The 16,163-nt window shown below is 48.9% G+C and overlaps 1 protein-coding gene across 1 annotated transcript in view; it reads left to right on the forward strand.

Annotated features, from left to right (window-relative positions):
- The first annotated feature begins 4,090 nt into the window (after positions 1-4,090).
- The window catches only part of LOC143166676 (protein cramped-like), a 61,006-nt gene continuing 48,933 nt past the window's right edge, over positions 4,091-16,163 (forward strand). Inside the window, exons 1-2 of the mRNA XM_076351266.1 lie at positions 4,091-4,159; positions 9,850-9,962. Of these exons, the coding sequence (XP_076207381.1) occupies positions 4,091-4,159; positions 9,850-9,962 (182 nt within the window). The remainder of the gene's footprint in view (positions 4,160-9,849; positions 9,963-16,163) is intronic.

Here is a 16,163-nt window from a genome sequence, read left to right on the forward strand (position 1 = left end):
TATGAAACAGAATTTGGTTTCAGAAATGTAATGCTTTGCAAACTGCAGTTTAATAATAAAGCCCTTTCAGGACAAGTAAGTCTTATCAGGGAAAAACGTGAAAATAACGTAGATCATTGCGGTAATTTTGAATTGATGCAGAATTTGTTATCCTTATTATGTGAAAGGTCACTTAAACACACCTCTGATTCCACCAGTTCTAGATTTCAGGTGGATGTGCTTTACAATACTAATCATCATCAGTTTGTGCCTAAGACTGCTAAGTGAAAAATCGGGGTGGGGTGGGTGGGTGTAGGAGGTGTGTGGGGGTATGTATATACACACACACACTATATGTATATATGTACACACACACATATATATGTATGCTTGTGTGTGTGTGTATATATATATTTTTTGTAGAACACAAAACTCTTTCAATTTTAATTATTTCAGCTTCCCCAACAGAAGTAACAAAATCCGTATGTGTAACAATGTCAGCCTATCCTAAGCAAACATTCCAGCAAGTTATACTGAAATGCACGCAGGATTGTTTTTGAGGTAAACAGGACTTCGTTAGCTTAATAGCTTCTTGGGGCACTGTAAGGTGGTTGGAGAGGACAAATGGACACTAACAACCTCCAGTTCTAGTATTAATTGCTCTAGGCTTTCCCCGTGTTGGATTAGTGACTATATATAATAAGGAAGTTCTGAGTAGCTCAGCAAGGTGAATGGCAGAAAATTCAGTCTTTGTTGCCATCATAGTCTGGGTGAAAAGCAGTACTGCATCCTAAGAGTTCGATCTACCCATGTGTGCGCTAACTGGGTTTTCTGCTGGGTGTTGCATCCTGATTACCCACACAATTCATTTATCCTTTATCACTAAATCTACTAAGCATAGGAATACTAATTGGTTTTAATATGGCATTGTTAAGCCTTTTCTTGACACCCCTCTTTGTATTTCTAAATGGAATTAAATGGCTTGGATCAAATCTAATCTATAAAGACATCTCATTTACTGACTCCGCAGATCCCAGAGTGGAAATTACGTTGCATTTTGGTTTTTACACTCAGACTTTGGATGCATTTATAAGGAAAGTACTGCACTTTTTTTTAACCTTTTCAAACCTTTGAATCTCTTAATTTCACAGCAAGTTGTAAATGTTAACTAAGTGAAACCTTGGCAAGCACTACGGCAATAAGTTATCATTAATTACTGAAACATGGTAACTGCTTTAGAGCTTATGGTTCTGGCAGCAAAATTTAATGCTGTTTCTTTTAATAATAGTTAAGCCATATCATCTAAGGTTTCTGGCTTGTTTGAGATGTGAATTTGTTTTATAGATTATAAATATACCTATATAGTGTATGTATAAAGCAGAATGCCTGTCCTTACTGATTATTTTTTGTACCATATTGTAAATTATATTATTTATTCTTTACCAATTTTGGAAAAAGGTGTTTTGGTTATTTAATATAATATACAAAAGCTGTTAAACTTCCTCTGTTTAAATTTCCAATTCAACTTGTAAAGCTGTTTTTATTCTTGTGCATAAATACATACTAATACTTGGTCTAACTTATGTCCAGTGTGTTACTTGCCCTTCACACCCTATCAGATTTTTCCATTAACCTTTATTTACATAACAGTGGCCCCTGGGGGGGTGTCTAAAAATTTGTCCGTAAGGCCAAGCCTTCCGAGGTGAAATTCTAGTTTCAGTGAAATCAGTGGCATAACTTCCACTGACATCTCCCATCCCAGAATTTTCATGGTTTTCACCACAGTGAGAGGTTTTGGTTGGGTTTTTTTTTGCTTTGCAGCTTCCATTCCCAGTAGCGTCCGCTAATTGTGCGCGTCAGAAATGGGTCAAACCAGAGGGCTGTCTGTCCTGAACGTCCTCTCTTTGTCCATGGTCACCTGTAACAAGGGGAAGAAAGAAAAAAACCAACCAACCAACCAACAAAAAAAACTACCAAGCAAAAGGGTACAATAAAAAGGGTATCGTATATCTTGGTTTGGGTTTTTTTTCCCCCTAGGTTGTTTTTTTTCCTTCACAGCTTCAGATAAGCAGGAACTTAGATGTAGAGGTGGTATTCAGGCCATCACGTTTTATATAGCCACTACCAGAAAAACTTTTTCACCTTGAGGACAGTCAGGCAGGGGAACAGGTTGCCCAGAGAGGTTGTGCAGTGTCTCTCTTCAGAGCTTTCCAAGACAAAACTGAATAAAGCCCAGAGGATGCTGGTCTGATCTAGCTCACCCTGCTTTGAGCAGGAGGTTAGACTCTAGTCCTGAGGTTCCTTTCAAGCTGAATTATCCTGTGATCTTTGTCATGAACTAATTCCTTTTGGTACACATTTAGGATTTTGGTCTCTGCAATATGCAATGGCAGCTTTAGTTTAATTACGCGTTGAGAAAGTGCAAGAGTGTTCTTAAAACTAGATGATAAGAAATGAGGAACGTTTTAAAAAGCTCAACACAAACCCGCGTAGTAATATTCTTTGATGCTTCCTTTCCATCCAAAGAGTGAGGACTTATCTCTACCACTTGTGTACTGAGAAAACTGGACTGCGTGACCAAGTTTGAGCTCTTTCCGTGCAGCTTCTCAGCTCTACCATGCTGTGACAAAGGCTCACAGCTAAGAGAGACCTTCACTTCTTTCCCACCTTATGTCAAAGCTGGTACTGAATCCTACCACTTTCTTTTCTCACAGACTATCTAATTTTGCCCTTAATGACCAAAACTTAACACTGTCAAAACAGAAGGAATGAGTCGGAAGTAACAAATGATTAGTAAAGTAAGAAATGGAGCAAAGCAAGATGTTGCAGTTAGAGTGCACATTTTTGGTGTGGTGGTGTTTTGTTTGAGGTTTTTTTTAATCCTTCAAGACAAAAGCAGCAGTACGGCTGCTTCCAAATTTACTTCTTGGCATATGGAAAGCTGTGGAGCCATTAAGTAAAATCTCCAGCTGAAAAAGTTAACTTGTAATGTTACTATCAACCAAAAACGTTTGGCTAAAACGGCCATGCAACTGTTGGCTCCTCGAGTGTAACTGTACCAGCTCCTGGGAGCGCAGGTTCTCCAGGAAACCAGTGGCTTTCGCGTGGCAGTTGCCCAGCGCTGCTTCAGCCGTGAGCGATTTACGGACACCGTTTCCCGGGACAGGGACCGAGGTGAATTCTAGCAGGTGGATTGTTTATTATCAGGTTGCACGCTGGGGTCGATAGCTGTGTATGCACGTTGCCTCCCCACCAGCTGCGCTTCGTGAGACTGAGGTGTGACCCTCTCCTCTCCTCTCCGACAAAGCTGGGTGAAGCGTCAGAGGTTCCCAACAGACGCGGTGCTGAAGTCACCAGGTTATAAAGTCGCCTCTGCGGTTACTCCTTATGGTGGTTTTCCTCCCGCGTTTCGCTTTACCTTGACGTTTTTGGGTGAAATGCCCGTATGAGGCCCCCGGGGCCGGGCAGCACGACTGAAGCGCGGACCGGAGCCGACCCCTCTCGGGGCCGTGGCAGCCGCTTGCCACAGGGCGCCCCCCCTCAGCGGACAAAAGCCGGCCTTTTTCGCCCGGGAGGCAGGGCCGGCTGGGCTCGTCCGTGGGGAAGGGACTACACGCTCCGGAGCCCGCCCTCGGGAGCGGGCGGCTGCGGCCGGGGCTGCGGAGGGGCGGCTGCCGGGCCGGGCCGCGCCCCCTCAGCGGGCAGACGACCAGGCCAGCTGCGGACGCCGCACCCCTCTGCCGGCCGCTTACCGTCGCGGTGCCGCTGCCCTACCGGGCCCTTTAAATGCCCTCCCCCCGCTCGTCCCGCTCCGCCTCTCAGCCAGTGTGGTTCTGCCGTTCCCTCTGACGGGCGCGCGGTCTTACCAATGGGAGGCGGCCCGGATGAATGACGACGCGGGCCCTTTTCAAGCTTCCCTCCCTCTGCGAGGCTCACCGGACAGGCGGGATGTCGACCGGGCGGGCTGCGCTCGATAGGCTGCTCGACGTGATGGGCAGTTGGGTCAACCAACGGTGGGGCAGGGCGGGCCCGCCGGCGCTACCTGCGGTCCAGGCAGCCGAGGAGGAGCGCCGCGCGCGAGGCTGTGGAGTGGAGCCCGTCGTCCGCCACCATGTTCCAGGGCCCCGAGGCCGACTCGGCCAAGCCCAGCTCCAGGTGGCGCAGCGGGGGTGGATTGGCGGTGCGGGGGTGAAGGGGGGAACGGGAAGAGCCGTGCGGCGGCGCAGAGCCCGCGGCGGGGCTTTGTTCGGGGTGAGGGAGAGGCGGGAGAGGCGCAGGCTGAGGCTGAGGCTGAGGCTGAGGCTGCGGCGCGGCGCTGAGGGCGGGTGCTCCGGCTGCGGCGCGGCGCTGAGGGGCGGGAGGCAGATGGGGGGGCTCTGGCTGAGGGGAGCGGGTCCGTGCTGGGGGGGCCTTTTCGGCCGCGGTGGGCGGGAACGCCGCCCCCCATCCCTCCGGTAGCTGCTGGGGCAGGAGGCCGGCGCAGGGCGGCGGCGCTCGCCGCCTGCCCGGTGACCCTGCCGTGCCTCAGTTTACCTCTGCCGCGCCCCGGGGGCGGGGGGGGGTGGCGCCGCCGGCGGAGCGGGCGGTGTGGGGAGCGGCGCCGCGCCGCGCTCCCGGCGGTGCGTGCCGCCTTGGGCTCGGGGCCACGCCTGGGACACGCGGAGAGAGAGCGGGCAGGGCCGGTCCCCGTGGGGCTGCAGCGCTCGGCGCCCGGCCCCGGCCCCGGCCCGCCGAGAGGGGGGTTGAGCTCCTGCTGGGGGTTACCGAGGTGGAGAGGGCGTCTGGATCCCGAGGGGATTCCCGTGCGGGAGGAGAGGCCTGGCGCTGTGGAGGCCCTCCTTCCCCCGTGTTTGTACCCCCTCAGGGAGGGAGGAGGAGGACGTGGTTACGCTCTGTGAAGCGTTGAGAGGATCCGACACAAACGCCTGCATAAGCATAAGCAGATGTTACCTTGTTTTCGCCCTATGAAGTTGAACTATATTGTTATACTTGGACGAGGGCGTATATCGTAATAACTTGGAGCTGGAGTGATTAATCCATCTGTGAGGTAATTATGTGGTCGGAGGGGAAGGAAGGAAGTGTTTTGAAACTGCGTAAGGGTGCTCTAAGTTTGCCTTTTATTCCAGTCGCTTTAAGCTATGACCTGGTTGTAAAAGACTCCTGAGGATGCTCTGCCCTTAGTATAGTCTCCGAGAAGCTTCTCTTCTCATCGTAATTTTGGACCGTGTTTAACTTATAAATTTGGTTTCTGGATGGAGTCTGGAATGCAGATCATCATAACTTTAGTTAACAGCAAGCAAAGGTGGTCGTGTTACAGCTTGTTCTCTGGCATTGTGGCAGAGTGTTTTCATCGTGCCTGAGAACAATCTATAGCAACGCAGACAACTATATAAACGGACTGGCACAGCAAGCATGCTTACTGCAGCACTGCAATACATTACGTTATTGGATTTTATAGTGGTCTCCGAGATGGTGACTATTGACGTACGGCCTGTGCTGTCAAAAGCAAAAAGTACTTGGTTTAAGGGCACTTTTTCCAGAGCTTATTCTATTAATTCCCTAAAATTAATATTTGATGGTAACTTTACTTGATGATAATGCAAATCCTTTTGCAGTTCTTGATGTGTAGAAGTTTCTCTAATTAAAACTGAGCCTAACTCAAAATCCTTGCAGCAACCACCAACAGCTGTGGAAGTGGGAAAAAATAACTCTTCCTAATGTGAAAATCTTTGTGAGGAAATTATAAACAAATGTGTTGCATTTCATAATACAGGGGTGTTACTGTTAGAAATAAATTATGTGAAAAATATCTTAAAGGAAAGCTTCCACTGAAATCATTGTCCAGTGAGACGTGTCTCTAGTGATCCAGTTAATGTGTACAGTGATACAGCGAACAACTAGTTTGCTGAATCAAATTAACTGCCTAGTTTTATTTTATTAAACTTTGTATTTTTAAGGCAGTTTTGCTTTTCCAAAATAAAACAAGGAATTGCGTGTCTAAGAGTTGCTGTTGCTCTGAAAGCAAAGCAGGACAGAGTTGTATCATTCTACTGTTGGTGCATGCTATAAAGCTCTTATGTATCCTCAATTCAGCTCGTATACGAGCAGTTTCACAACTACTGTATAGAGCTGAAAATGTTAACTGTAGCCATCTTGGAAATGTAATACACGTGTTCCCCTCTGCCCCATCAGTTTTATGGCAGAGTACTGCAGAGCTTTCAGATCAAGAGCATAACTGACTTAGCAAAGCTTGCTGTTTGTTTATAAGGTGAGTGAGCTATTTAATGAGCCATGAGTTTGTATTGATCCATCAGCAGGAGTGCCCCCAGGAACTTTCTGGTCTTTGCTTGAGAGCCTGGTGTTCCAAACCTTAACACCTGCTTTCTGCTAGTTACCTTAGTGATGGTCTCTGGCATATAATGCAACTCTCCGATTTTACCTGCTTTATTAGAAATGTCTGAAAACTAGTAGGACTTCAGTGTTTAACTTTCAGGGAGAATTAAAAAAGAAAAATATTTAATTTATATAGCCAGTGTCTTGAAGTAATGGATAAGCCTTGGCGCACCTCTTCCGTAGGTCAGCTGAAAGGTTTAATGAGGAAAAGGCATTCAAATTCAAGTGTGTTAGAATGTAGGAAAAAAAGATGACAAGAACTAATTAAAATTCTTCAAGCCTGCCAGAAGAGAACAAAGCAATTAGTAGAGGCTTTTAAACTTACAGGGTAGGGTTCTTAATTTAGCTGTTCTAGATGAATTGACAGACTTCTAGTCTACTGGAGGGAAGTGGGAGAAGAGACAGATTTAGATTGCATAGAAAACAAAGGGTTTTTTTCATTACTGTTTAACAGAATAAAACAACGCCTCCCCCCCCCCCCCCCGCCCCCTGCCAAAGGAAGAAAGAAGATCTAACTTATCTGGCTGCAAGACACAAAAATATCTCTATGTAAACTGGCATAGTACCAATATAAACTAAAATTACTATAAAGTATAAACTAAAATTAATATAAAGTGTATGTTGAATTTCCTTGTACTCTGTTGAAGCAGCTCACGCTGGCTTATCAAGTTTAGCATGCTGTTTTCCTTTGGTAGGATTCACAGGCCAAATCTTACCTTCTTATTTGGTATGGGAGACCTGCGCATCTCACTCTGATCTAGAACTGAGTGTCATGGGAGTACAAGGAGGTCAGCAATGCTCTAGAGGCTACATGGCAAGAAAATAGTTTTGTATTCTCCCCAGTTTTTGGCTGAAGTGAAGGAATGCAAAACCCTGTCCTCTGTGCTATGATAAGCTGGAAGACCTTGTTGCTGTACTTCAGTATTTTTGGTAATTCCTGTGAATGACTTAGTTATCTGACTTTGCATTAGTTAGAATTTTATGGACCTGGTGCTGCAGTCGCTTGAAAGTTTATGGAATATTTGGAAGGTTCCTAGCAATTAGAAGTTTCTGAAATTGAGGAGGCAAATCCACTTTGTGTATGTAGAGTCAAGACATTCTTTTGCGCTATGCTGGCAGAAAAGGTCACCTCTTATGCTGATTTCAAAGTGCCTCATAAGCACCTCAAGTGATGCCTCTGACTTATTCATTGCAACAGTAGGGTTTTCTTAGTATGTATACTGAGCTGAAAATGGGAGGACGATATAAGAGCAATCAGTGGTGGGTTTCTTTTGATGCTTAATTAAGTTTGTTAACTGAATAATCAAGACCTTTAATCTTAAAATGGGGTTTCTCTAGAATTTTTTTCTGCAATGGATCTTCAATCCAGTTGCAGGAATGAGAACTAATTTGATTCTTATGACTGGTTGTTTTTCTTAAACCAAAAAAATCTGAATGTAGTTATTTTGTTATTCCCTCCTACGCTTGTAGGCGTGTGTTAAAAAACCTGCGTGGTAAATGGAGTGAATCTGTAATGTAAGAAACTCCATCCGTATAAACTACATTTCTCTTCCTTTCAATCTCTTTGATAGTATACTTAGAACTCAAGAAAGACTAGATGCGTTAAAAAAAAAAAAGCTGAAAAGAATGGGTAAAGTCAGAAATCACTTAAATTACATGAGGGATACTAGCAGACCTATTTCTTTAACAGGAGCCCCTTCCCAAACTCCTCTGGGGTGGTTTTGTGGGGTTTTTTTTGTTGTTGTTGTTCCCTTTTCTCTTCCTTCCATCTCCCAAGTTTAAATGCTTAAACTGCCTCATGATTTCTGGACCATTGTGAATGACCAAAATACATAATTTGCCTAGATGATGTCTGTTTTATAGCAGTTTTAGACCTTCTAAGATATGTAGAAAGCCTATAGCACAGTTGGATCTGTAGTCTGTTGGATGCTAAATTGTAAATAAACCTTCTGCTCCGATATGATCTTACCTGTGCAGTGGACGAGACAGTTGTCCTGTCTACTGAAATTCTAGTTAGTGCCTCAAGCTAAAGGGGTTCATTAAATCCACAGTTGTACTAAGGGTTAAAATATTGAAATTGGCCAGTAAAGACAGTCTCTCTGAGGCTGGTTCTGGCTATATAAACTACTCCCAGACTAAAAGAGGAACTTTTTTCCTCCTTCCTCTCAAAGAGGATAGAACGGCTTTCTGCATCCTGAGATCTGAAATGCTGACAAAGCTCATTTTCTGACAGGGTAGCCAAATATCTCTGCTATTGTGAAATTAAATCTTAGAGTTAAATTGGCGTATATCTTGGCTCCGAGAGGAACCTCTTTTTATGCCTGGCAGATATCTAACCTGAAACGGCTTGCTCCTGTCACAGATCTATGGAGGGGATGTGTTGTATTAATTCAAAGAATTCTGTTCAGGTGGAGTGGGATAAAGATCTTGCAATTTATAACTCTTACCTGTATAAAAGTAAAGGTTAGTTTAGGTCCCAGACCAAGTATTCAAATTAGAAGAGGTATAACTCACCTGTTACTATTGCTCAGCTGCTAAGATTGTGGGTAATTGGTCAAGCAGACATAACTGCAAAAATTATTTTTGATACCTAGGTATTCATTGCTTTCCCATGCTTTTTCTGTTAATTGTCCAATTAATTCCACTGATTCTACTCCCACGCAGTAGTTCAGTTCCTTTTCAGGACAGGACCTGAAGTCTGTTGAGCAAGGCATAGGTATTAACTGTGGACTTACTACTTAAGGACAAGCATGACTTCTGGTAGGTTTTCAAGAAGTCAGTCCATTTCTGTTGTAACCTCCAATTTTTATGAGGATCTGTTTGATACACCGAAGCGCAGAGCTTTGGTTGTAAGGGATTTCCATCTTGACCACTAAAAATTTGGCTTCTTGGCATTCCACTTTTCCATTCTAAACTCAACCATTGGTTATCATATTAGCTACTGTAGAAACTAGCAAATTTTTTTTTGTAGTTATGAAATGTCTGCTTTTAACTAAAAGTCAGTGGGTTTCAATTGTGTTACAGGTACAAAGTCAGTGCGTGCAGTTTTGCAGAAAGTCTGATTCTGTAATGGTTATTTTTAAAAGGCTAACCAGAGTTGTACGTCTTAATCTCCTGTTGCTTCTGGAAGACCACAGTTAGCATGGCCATTTGTTCTGGTGGCACTGTTATGACCATTCCAAGTAATCGTAGGTAACATAATGATCAAATTGACTGACAAAGGAGGCTGGCAATATTTGTGCTGAACTTGAGAATATTTTATTAGAACAGCTCTTGAAAAGTAAATACTTCATGGACATAGCAGAATTACCTGAAGTAACTTCAGATCAGAGTAGTTATTCATAACATACAAGGGAGAATGGGGAGGGGACATCAAATACGTTGAATGCTGTAAATTTCAAACAAACTTTTCTCTCTCGCTTCTCTCATTCTGCAATGTAGGGTGTTGAAGCCCCCTGGAGGAGGTTCTAGTAATCTCTTTGGGAACACAGAAGAAGTTTCTTCTTCAAGCAGGCCACACCGGATGGCATCCAATATCTTTGGAGCATCAGAAGAACCTCAAAACATTCCAAAAAGAACAAACCCTCCAGGTAAGAGCAGCCACCTCCTTCAGCACAGTTGGGCTCTGAATTGCAGCACAGAACTGGTTTCGTATTCCTAAAGTGGAACACTGTGATCTGTCTGTCTTTTTTAGTTGCATTTTTACAAATTGAGTGGGCTTGAACAATAAATCTATTCAGACTGCTGAATATATGAATATTTCGGTGATCTACATGTTCACAGACTTCTTAGCACATCATCCAAGTCTAATTCTTTTCGAGTTGAGGTCTAGGAAAAGATGAAAGGAAACTGCTTCTATTCTAAAGCTGTGTCATCAGTTAGCTGCAGCAAGTACAGCGGTGAATCTGAGATCCTCTAGTGAATTCTTGTAACAAAGGATTTCAACTAGTATCTTCAGGCAAGCAAAAGTAAGTCTCTAGGCAGTAGGGTCCTAGAAGTCTTTGAACTCATATCTTTTTAAAATTTTTTTAATATAGTGTGGTAAAACTAAGTCATCTAGAAAAAAATGTAACAACTGCCTTGCAGGGGGAAAAGAAAGCGGTATTTTTGAGGATTCTAGTTCTGCTCAGCCTCGTCCACGCATGAATCCACCTGGTGGGAAGACAAGTGATATCTTTGGATCTCCTGTATCTACCAGCGTTGTGCGAGCACACCCAAACAAGCCTAAGGTATTTGTACTTCTTTCGCTGTCAAACCAAGAAGCTAGCAGCTCAGTGAGTTGCCTTACAGTCTTGTCACAATGCAATGCCGGTATTCTTTTTAAGATGACAGACCTGAATTATGCATAGGGTGACTTCAAATTAGACAGTTATTCCTGAAGTCTCTTTCTGATAGCTTGTTATCTTTGGTATATCAGATCTCAGCATGCTCTGTAGTTTGCAGTCAAACTATTAATTAGACTATGGATGTGTATTCAAAAAAAAAAAAAATGCTTCTGAAGCCTTTGGTCTTCCTTGTAAGTGAGGTACAGCTGGAGTTCTTGGCACACAGTCAAGAGGCATTTAAGCTAGATAGGGAGGAGACACTTGTCTTTATTCTGCCGTTTGGCAGAGGTGATCTTGATACCAATTCTGGAAAGTCGGTGAACACCAGTGAGCTACAGTCATAAATCTTCATGAGGCCTGGCTGTGCCTTTCACCTCTCTTAAATATATGTATCTCCATTCAGCATGAAAGCACTTTAGCACGAGACTAAGCTTAAGTGATCAACAGCTAACTCAAGATCGGCTCTGAGTGTCAGGTCCAGCATGCACTTGATTTTGTGATGTCAGACAAAAGCGTGTCTTGCTATATGAGTTGTCATTTTTTGCTCTTAAAGCTGGGATGTGTAATAGTTGGAGAGGCTTGTAGTTATGACCAAATCTGGTTTTGGATAAAAGGAGGATACATTGCCAATTACTTTATTTCTGTATTTAAATGCTCTATATTTGGATTTACAGCCTGCTGCCTTACTCTAAGTAGATACTATTAAGTGAGCAGCTACTGTTTTGGCAATGCTTTTGACATGTCGGATAGCCTGGAAACTTAACATCCCATGAAACACGGCTCGTTGTCTTTGTGCTGAAAAAGTAGTAGTAGTAAATAAAAAACCAGTCCCCCCTGGGCTGCAACCCCGACCCACACCCTGTGGGTGTCGGGCCTCTGAGGAGCCCCTTGCTCCCTCTGCACATCCACCCGTAGTCTCTCAGCACGTACGGAGACCGCAGTCCCTTTCGGACAGGGACCGTCTCTTCGTTTTGCACCTCTCCAGCGCGAAGCAGTGACGCCCTGCTCCTTCAGATGGGCTCCTTGCTGCTGTCCACTTCACCTACCAAATCAAGAGATGGTGACGTTGCATGCCATCCGACACCGTGTTTTATTCCACTGCATCCTGGTGAATTAATACTTGTGCGTTTAAAAAGAGGTGGATGTTCTCGGGTGGCTGTGGACAGGGAGTGTTAGTTTGTGGTCTGTGTTAGCTGCTCTTGTGAGGCCAGCAACATTTTTGTAGGCCACTAGAGGAGTCCAGTGTGCACGTGTCCCCTGCCAGGCCCAAGCAGGAGGCTTGGAGCAGCGAAGGGCAGCGTGGTGCCCTTTCCCCTGGAGCGAGGGGCTCTGCCCTCAGCCCACCAGAGATCATTGCTTGGTCTCCTGCTCTCGGCTCTCTCCTCACGAACCGGAGGGCTGGCTCCTGGCCGTGCCACAGCTTTCTTCATCTCAGGGAGCCCCACGGTCAGCGCTGAGGCTGTGCGGCTGCTATCAGCCTTCAGCCCTGCACTGGGGCATCGGACATGGCGCGGGGCGAGGCACGGCAGGGGCTTGGCGTCTCACCCAGCCTTTCTCTCTGCTTGCAGCCCAGCTACCCGCTCCCCAGCCCTGCTGGCACTTCAGTAGTGGGGACCAGGGGAAAGAGCTTTCCTGGCCGGGGCAATGGGAGAGTTGGGTGCAGAAATGCTTTCTAGGTTGGTGCTGGGAGCCCCTGAGGAGGAAGCAGCATGTCCAAAGGTGCCTGATCCTCCCCTGCCCATCAGGAGACCCTGCTGCTCCTCAGGGGTGGCAGTGCCCAAGGAGGCGCCATTGGCTGCCTGCTGCCCGCCCTGGCAGGCCCTGGGATGCACAGCAAGGCACTGGGAGGTCCCTGGGTGCCATGAGAAAGGCACAGCAATTCAGCAGTGTAAAATGGAAATGGTATATTTCTATGTAGGCAAAGTCAGGTCCCCGCAAAATCAGGGCTTTTCAGGAAAAAATAGCCTGCAGAGCATTAACAGACTGACCCAATCTCATGGAGCGCCGTTAAGCCTGCCTGGGCTCTGGAAGCGTCACTGCCACCGCCTGCATGGAGTCCCTGCGGAGCCCAGGCAGGGTGCCCAAAAGCCAGCAGTTCCGAGCTGCCTTCCCTCCTACTGCACAGCCCGCTCTCAGGCCCCCTGTTGCATGCATTGTGGCAACCCAGGTGTCTGGAGAGGAGTTTTCGGAGGTGTTCCCATCTCACCTCAGCTCCACCCTGCCTTTCTAACCAGGAGGTGTCGAACAAAAGGCTTGGGAGCCCGAGCAGAGCTTTGGCAGAGTCAAGCTACCCAGCTGAAAAGCTGCCCTCCCCCATAACGGTTCCTGCCTGGGGTTTCATTGGCCCTGCGGCACACGGTGGTGCCTGCACAGCTCTGGGTACCCCTGACAGCGCTGGCCTGGGCGCCCCACTGTGCGAGTCCACGGATGCTTCCCCCTGCAGCTCTGCTCCCCTGGGTGCCCAGCACTACTCTTCCTTCTCCTCCTCCTCCTCCTCCTCTGCCTGTCCTCTCCCCCCGAGGAAAATCCCCTCCTCAGCAGGGACGTGCAGCCGCAGCAGGGCAGACTGCCAGAGACCAGGAGGCACACGGGCCACAAAGAGCAGGGCTGCAGCCAAGCCGGTACAGCAAAGCCTTGGGAGAGGGCTGCCCGTGGAGCAGGACTGAAGCTCCAGCCCTCTTCCCTGCAGTGGCCTTTCCCTGCCCCACCAAAGCTCACCCACTGTCGAGTGCACATTTCACAGCCACCGAGGAAAGACCCACAGTGTCAGACCCAGTGGTTTGCAGATGGGGCTTTACTGAACAGAAGGAAGCGTTGGTGATAACAGCCTGGCTGGCCGGCACTGGCGCTTGTCATGCTGGAGGAGGCTCTTGCTGGACATCTCTCTCAGGAGCCTCTGTGCCCGAGAGGCTCTCCTGGCACTCGCCGATGTGGACTAGATCTGCTCCCCAGAGCTGCGGAGTTGAAAACAAAGCTCTGTAGTCTTGTATGCACAGGGAGGTGCAGAGCAACTCTACAAGTCTAGTCAGGACACACGTGGTGGGATCTGCTTCTGTCTGGAGAGAGCAGGCCCGTAGTCCTGTAATGCAATCCCAGCCTGCTGCTCTCCACGCCACGAGGGCTGTCAGGAAAAGACCCTCTTTGCCCAGGGGCTGCGGGGAGTCAAAGGAAGAAAGGGCACTGCCGGCCAGGGCCAAACACTGGGCATGTTTGGAGATCCTTACCTGAGGGACGACTCCTCACCACCACGGCAATGGGCTCTTCCCTCTACCTTCTCAAGGAGGCGGGTCGCTGCTCCTCGCAAAGCCCAGTAGGTCCATGGGGAAAGGCTCCTACCGCAGCAAGGACAAAGTCTCACATCTCAACCGAGACCCTCCTGCCTCTCCCCTCTCCCAGTTGCCCCCACCCCCATGGTCCCATTCAACCTCACAGCCCCCTCGGTGCCGGCTGTGCTTGGGGCTGCAGAGCGGCACCTGGCATCGGGGACTGACCCGTGCCATTGCCATGGCACAAGAAAGGAGAGGATGCTGTCTGTATCCAGCCCCGAGGCTCTGGGATTTGCTTCCCCCACCCACAGCTGGGTCACCAGCCCCCAGCTGGCCCAGGTCTGGCCTGAAGCTGGCCCACACTCACCTTTTCAGAGGTGAGGACCCTGAAAGGCAAAGACTCAACTTGTCCTCTGGGCTCTCCTCATCCTCCACGGATGGCTCTTTTCTGCCCTCTCCCCACCACTCTGGAGTGTCACGAATGCAGGAGCCCTGCACAGAGAGAGAGGGGTGAGCACGGGAGATGTTGCTGGGCAGCAGAGAAGGTGCCTCGAGCTGGTACGGCCCCACACAGGACAGTCAGCCCCCACGCTCCTAGGGCTCAGGGACCTTCCCACCTTGGCCCCCCCGCAGGAGAGGAATGCTCCTTTCCTAATTGTTTTTCACTGCCTGCAGTACCTGGGCCTCCCATTGCTCTCGCTCTTCTTTCCAAGCCTTCGGGGGTGCCACTTTTGCCCTTGCCTTCTGCTGGTACTTCTTGCGCAAGGAGTCCCAGAGCTTGCGTCGTTCCTCCTCCGTGCACACGCGGGGCTGTGCCTGCAGGGCCATGGCAATGCAGCAGCAGGCAGTGTTAGTCTCCCCGGCGGAGGGCTGCGGGGATTTTAGGTCTCCCCCTCCCTCCTGCCCCTTCTTTTCAGCCTCTCCGTCAGCCCTGCTTTGCTCGCAGTCCTCACAGGCCTGACCACAGAGCCTTTCTGCAATGACCCCTGAGCCAAGTGACCATGGGGCTGAAAGCAACCCAGCTGCTTGCGATCCCAGACAAGCCTGGCAGTGCCGTCGCCATTACAAACACCACCAAATCAAGTCTTTGGCTGTTTCTGGGGATGACAGAAGTGAAGGCTGTCTTCTAAATGGACAGAACGACCTACTGCCTCTTGAGAAATTCTCGGGAGAAGTGCTTCAGCCTTCAGCTAAGCAGACGGCAAGGCGTCTTGTAAGGCATGACATCCGTAGAACTATGCTTTTCTACAGGTGGATACGACACAGTCCCTCCAGGAGCCCATACCACGTACCGGTCCTGCCCTCCTCTTCCCTGGCCTAGCAGGGGGTGCAGGTTGGGGTGCAGCTTCCCGCAGTTGTTGGCTGCTGCGTGCCTCTTTCCCCGACTGACGCCACTGCAGCACTGCCAGCTCGCTGCAGACACACAGCGGGAGGAGGTGGTGTGAGCACAGGGGGACTGCTCTCCAGCCGGGGCTCCCAAGCTGGAGCTTGCAGAAGGCAGCTCTGCCGAGAGGCCGATGCCAGGAAAGCACCTCTCTCCCCTGGTGCTGCGGGGGGCGGGAGGAAGGGCACTGCGGGAGAGGAAGCACTGCCCGTGTCTGGAGAGATTTACCACTTGAGCTTGTCCTGCAGATCCATCTGGTCATCCCTCTGCCCCCTGCCATTGCGGGCGACCTGCCCCAGGATGCACGTCACCACCTCCCGCAGGGCCCGGTGTGTCCGTGGGGAAAGGCTCCTGCAACAGCAAGGACAAAGTCTCTCTGACCCTTCAGCCGTGACCCTCCTGCCTCTTCCCGCACCCAGCCCCACACATACGTGGCCCCATTCGGCCCCACAGCCCCTTTGAGGCAGGAGGAGTTGCAAGCCCCGGCTTTGGCCCCTGCCATCGGGCTCTAACCCAGCTCCTTCCCGTGGCTGGAGAAATCCCCGGGCGCTCTGTGCAGCCCCGTGGCTCAGCGGTTGGCTTCCTCGACCCACCACCGGTGGCTCACCACCACCCCACTGCCCCAGGCCTTGGCTGGAGCTGGAGCACTCTTACCGCTTAGGGGGGACAGCGTCATCCTCGTGGACTGTGGGTGGCTCTTCTCTGGCCTCTTCCCACTCCCCCATCATCGTCTCCAGGAGGTCGGGGCTGGAATCCCCCGTCTCCGTGCTAGTCGGGGGGCTGACTGACGATTGCTCAGAGGAACTGGATTCCTGC

The sequence above is a fragment of the Aptenodytes patagonicus genome, chromosome 13, assembly GCF_965638725.1.
Source record: "Aptenodytes patagonicus chromosome 13, bAptPat1.pri.cur, whole genome shotgun sequence".
Classification (NCBI taxonomy): domain Eukaryota; kingdom Metazoa; phylum Chordata; class Aves; order Sphenisciformes; family Spheniscidae; genus Aptenodytes; species Aptenodytes patagonicus.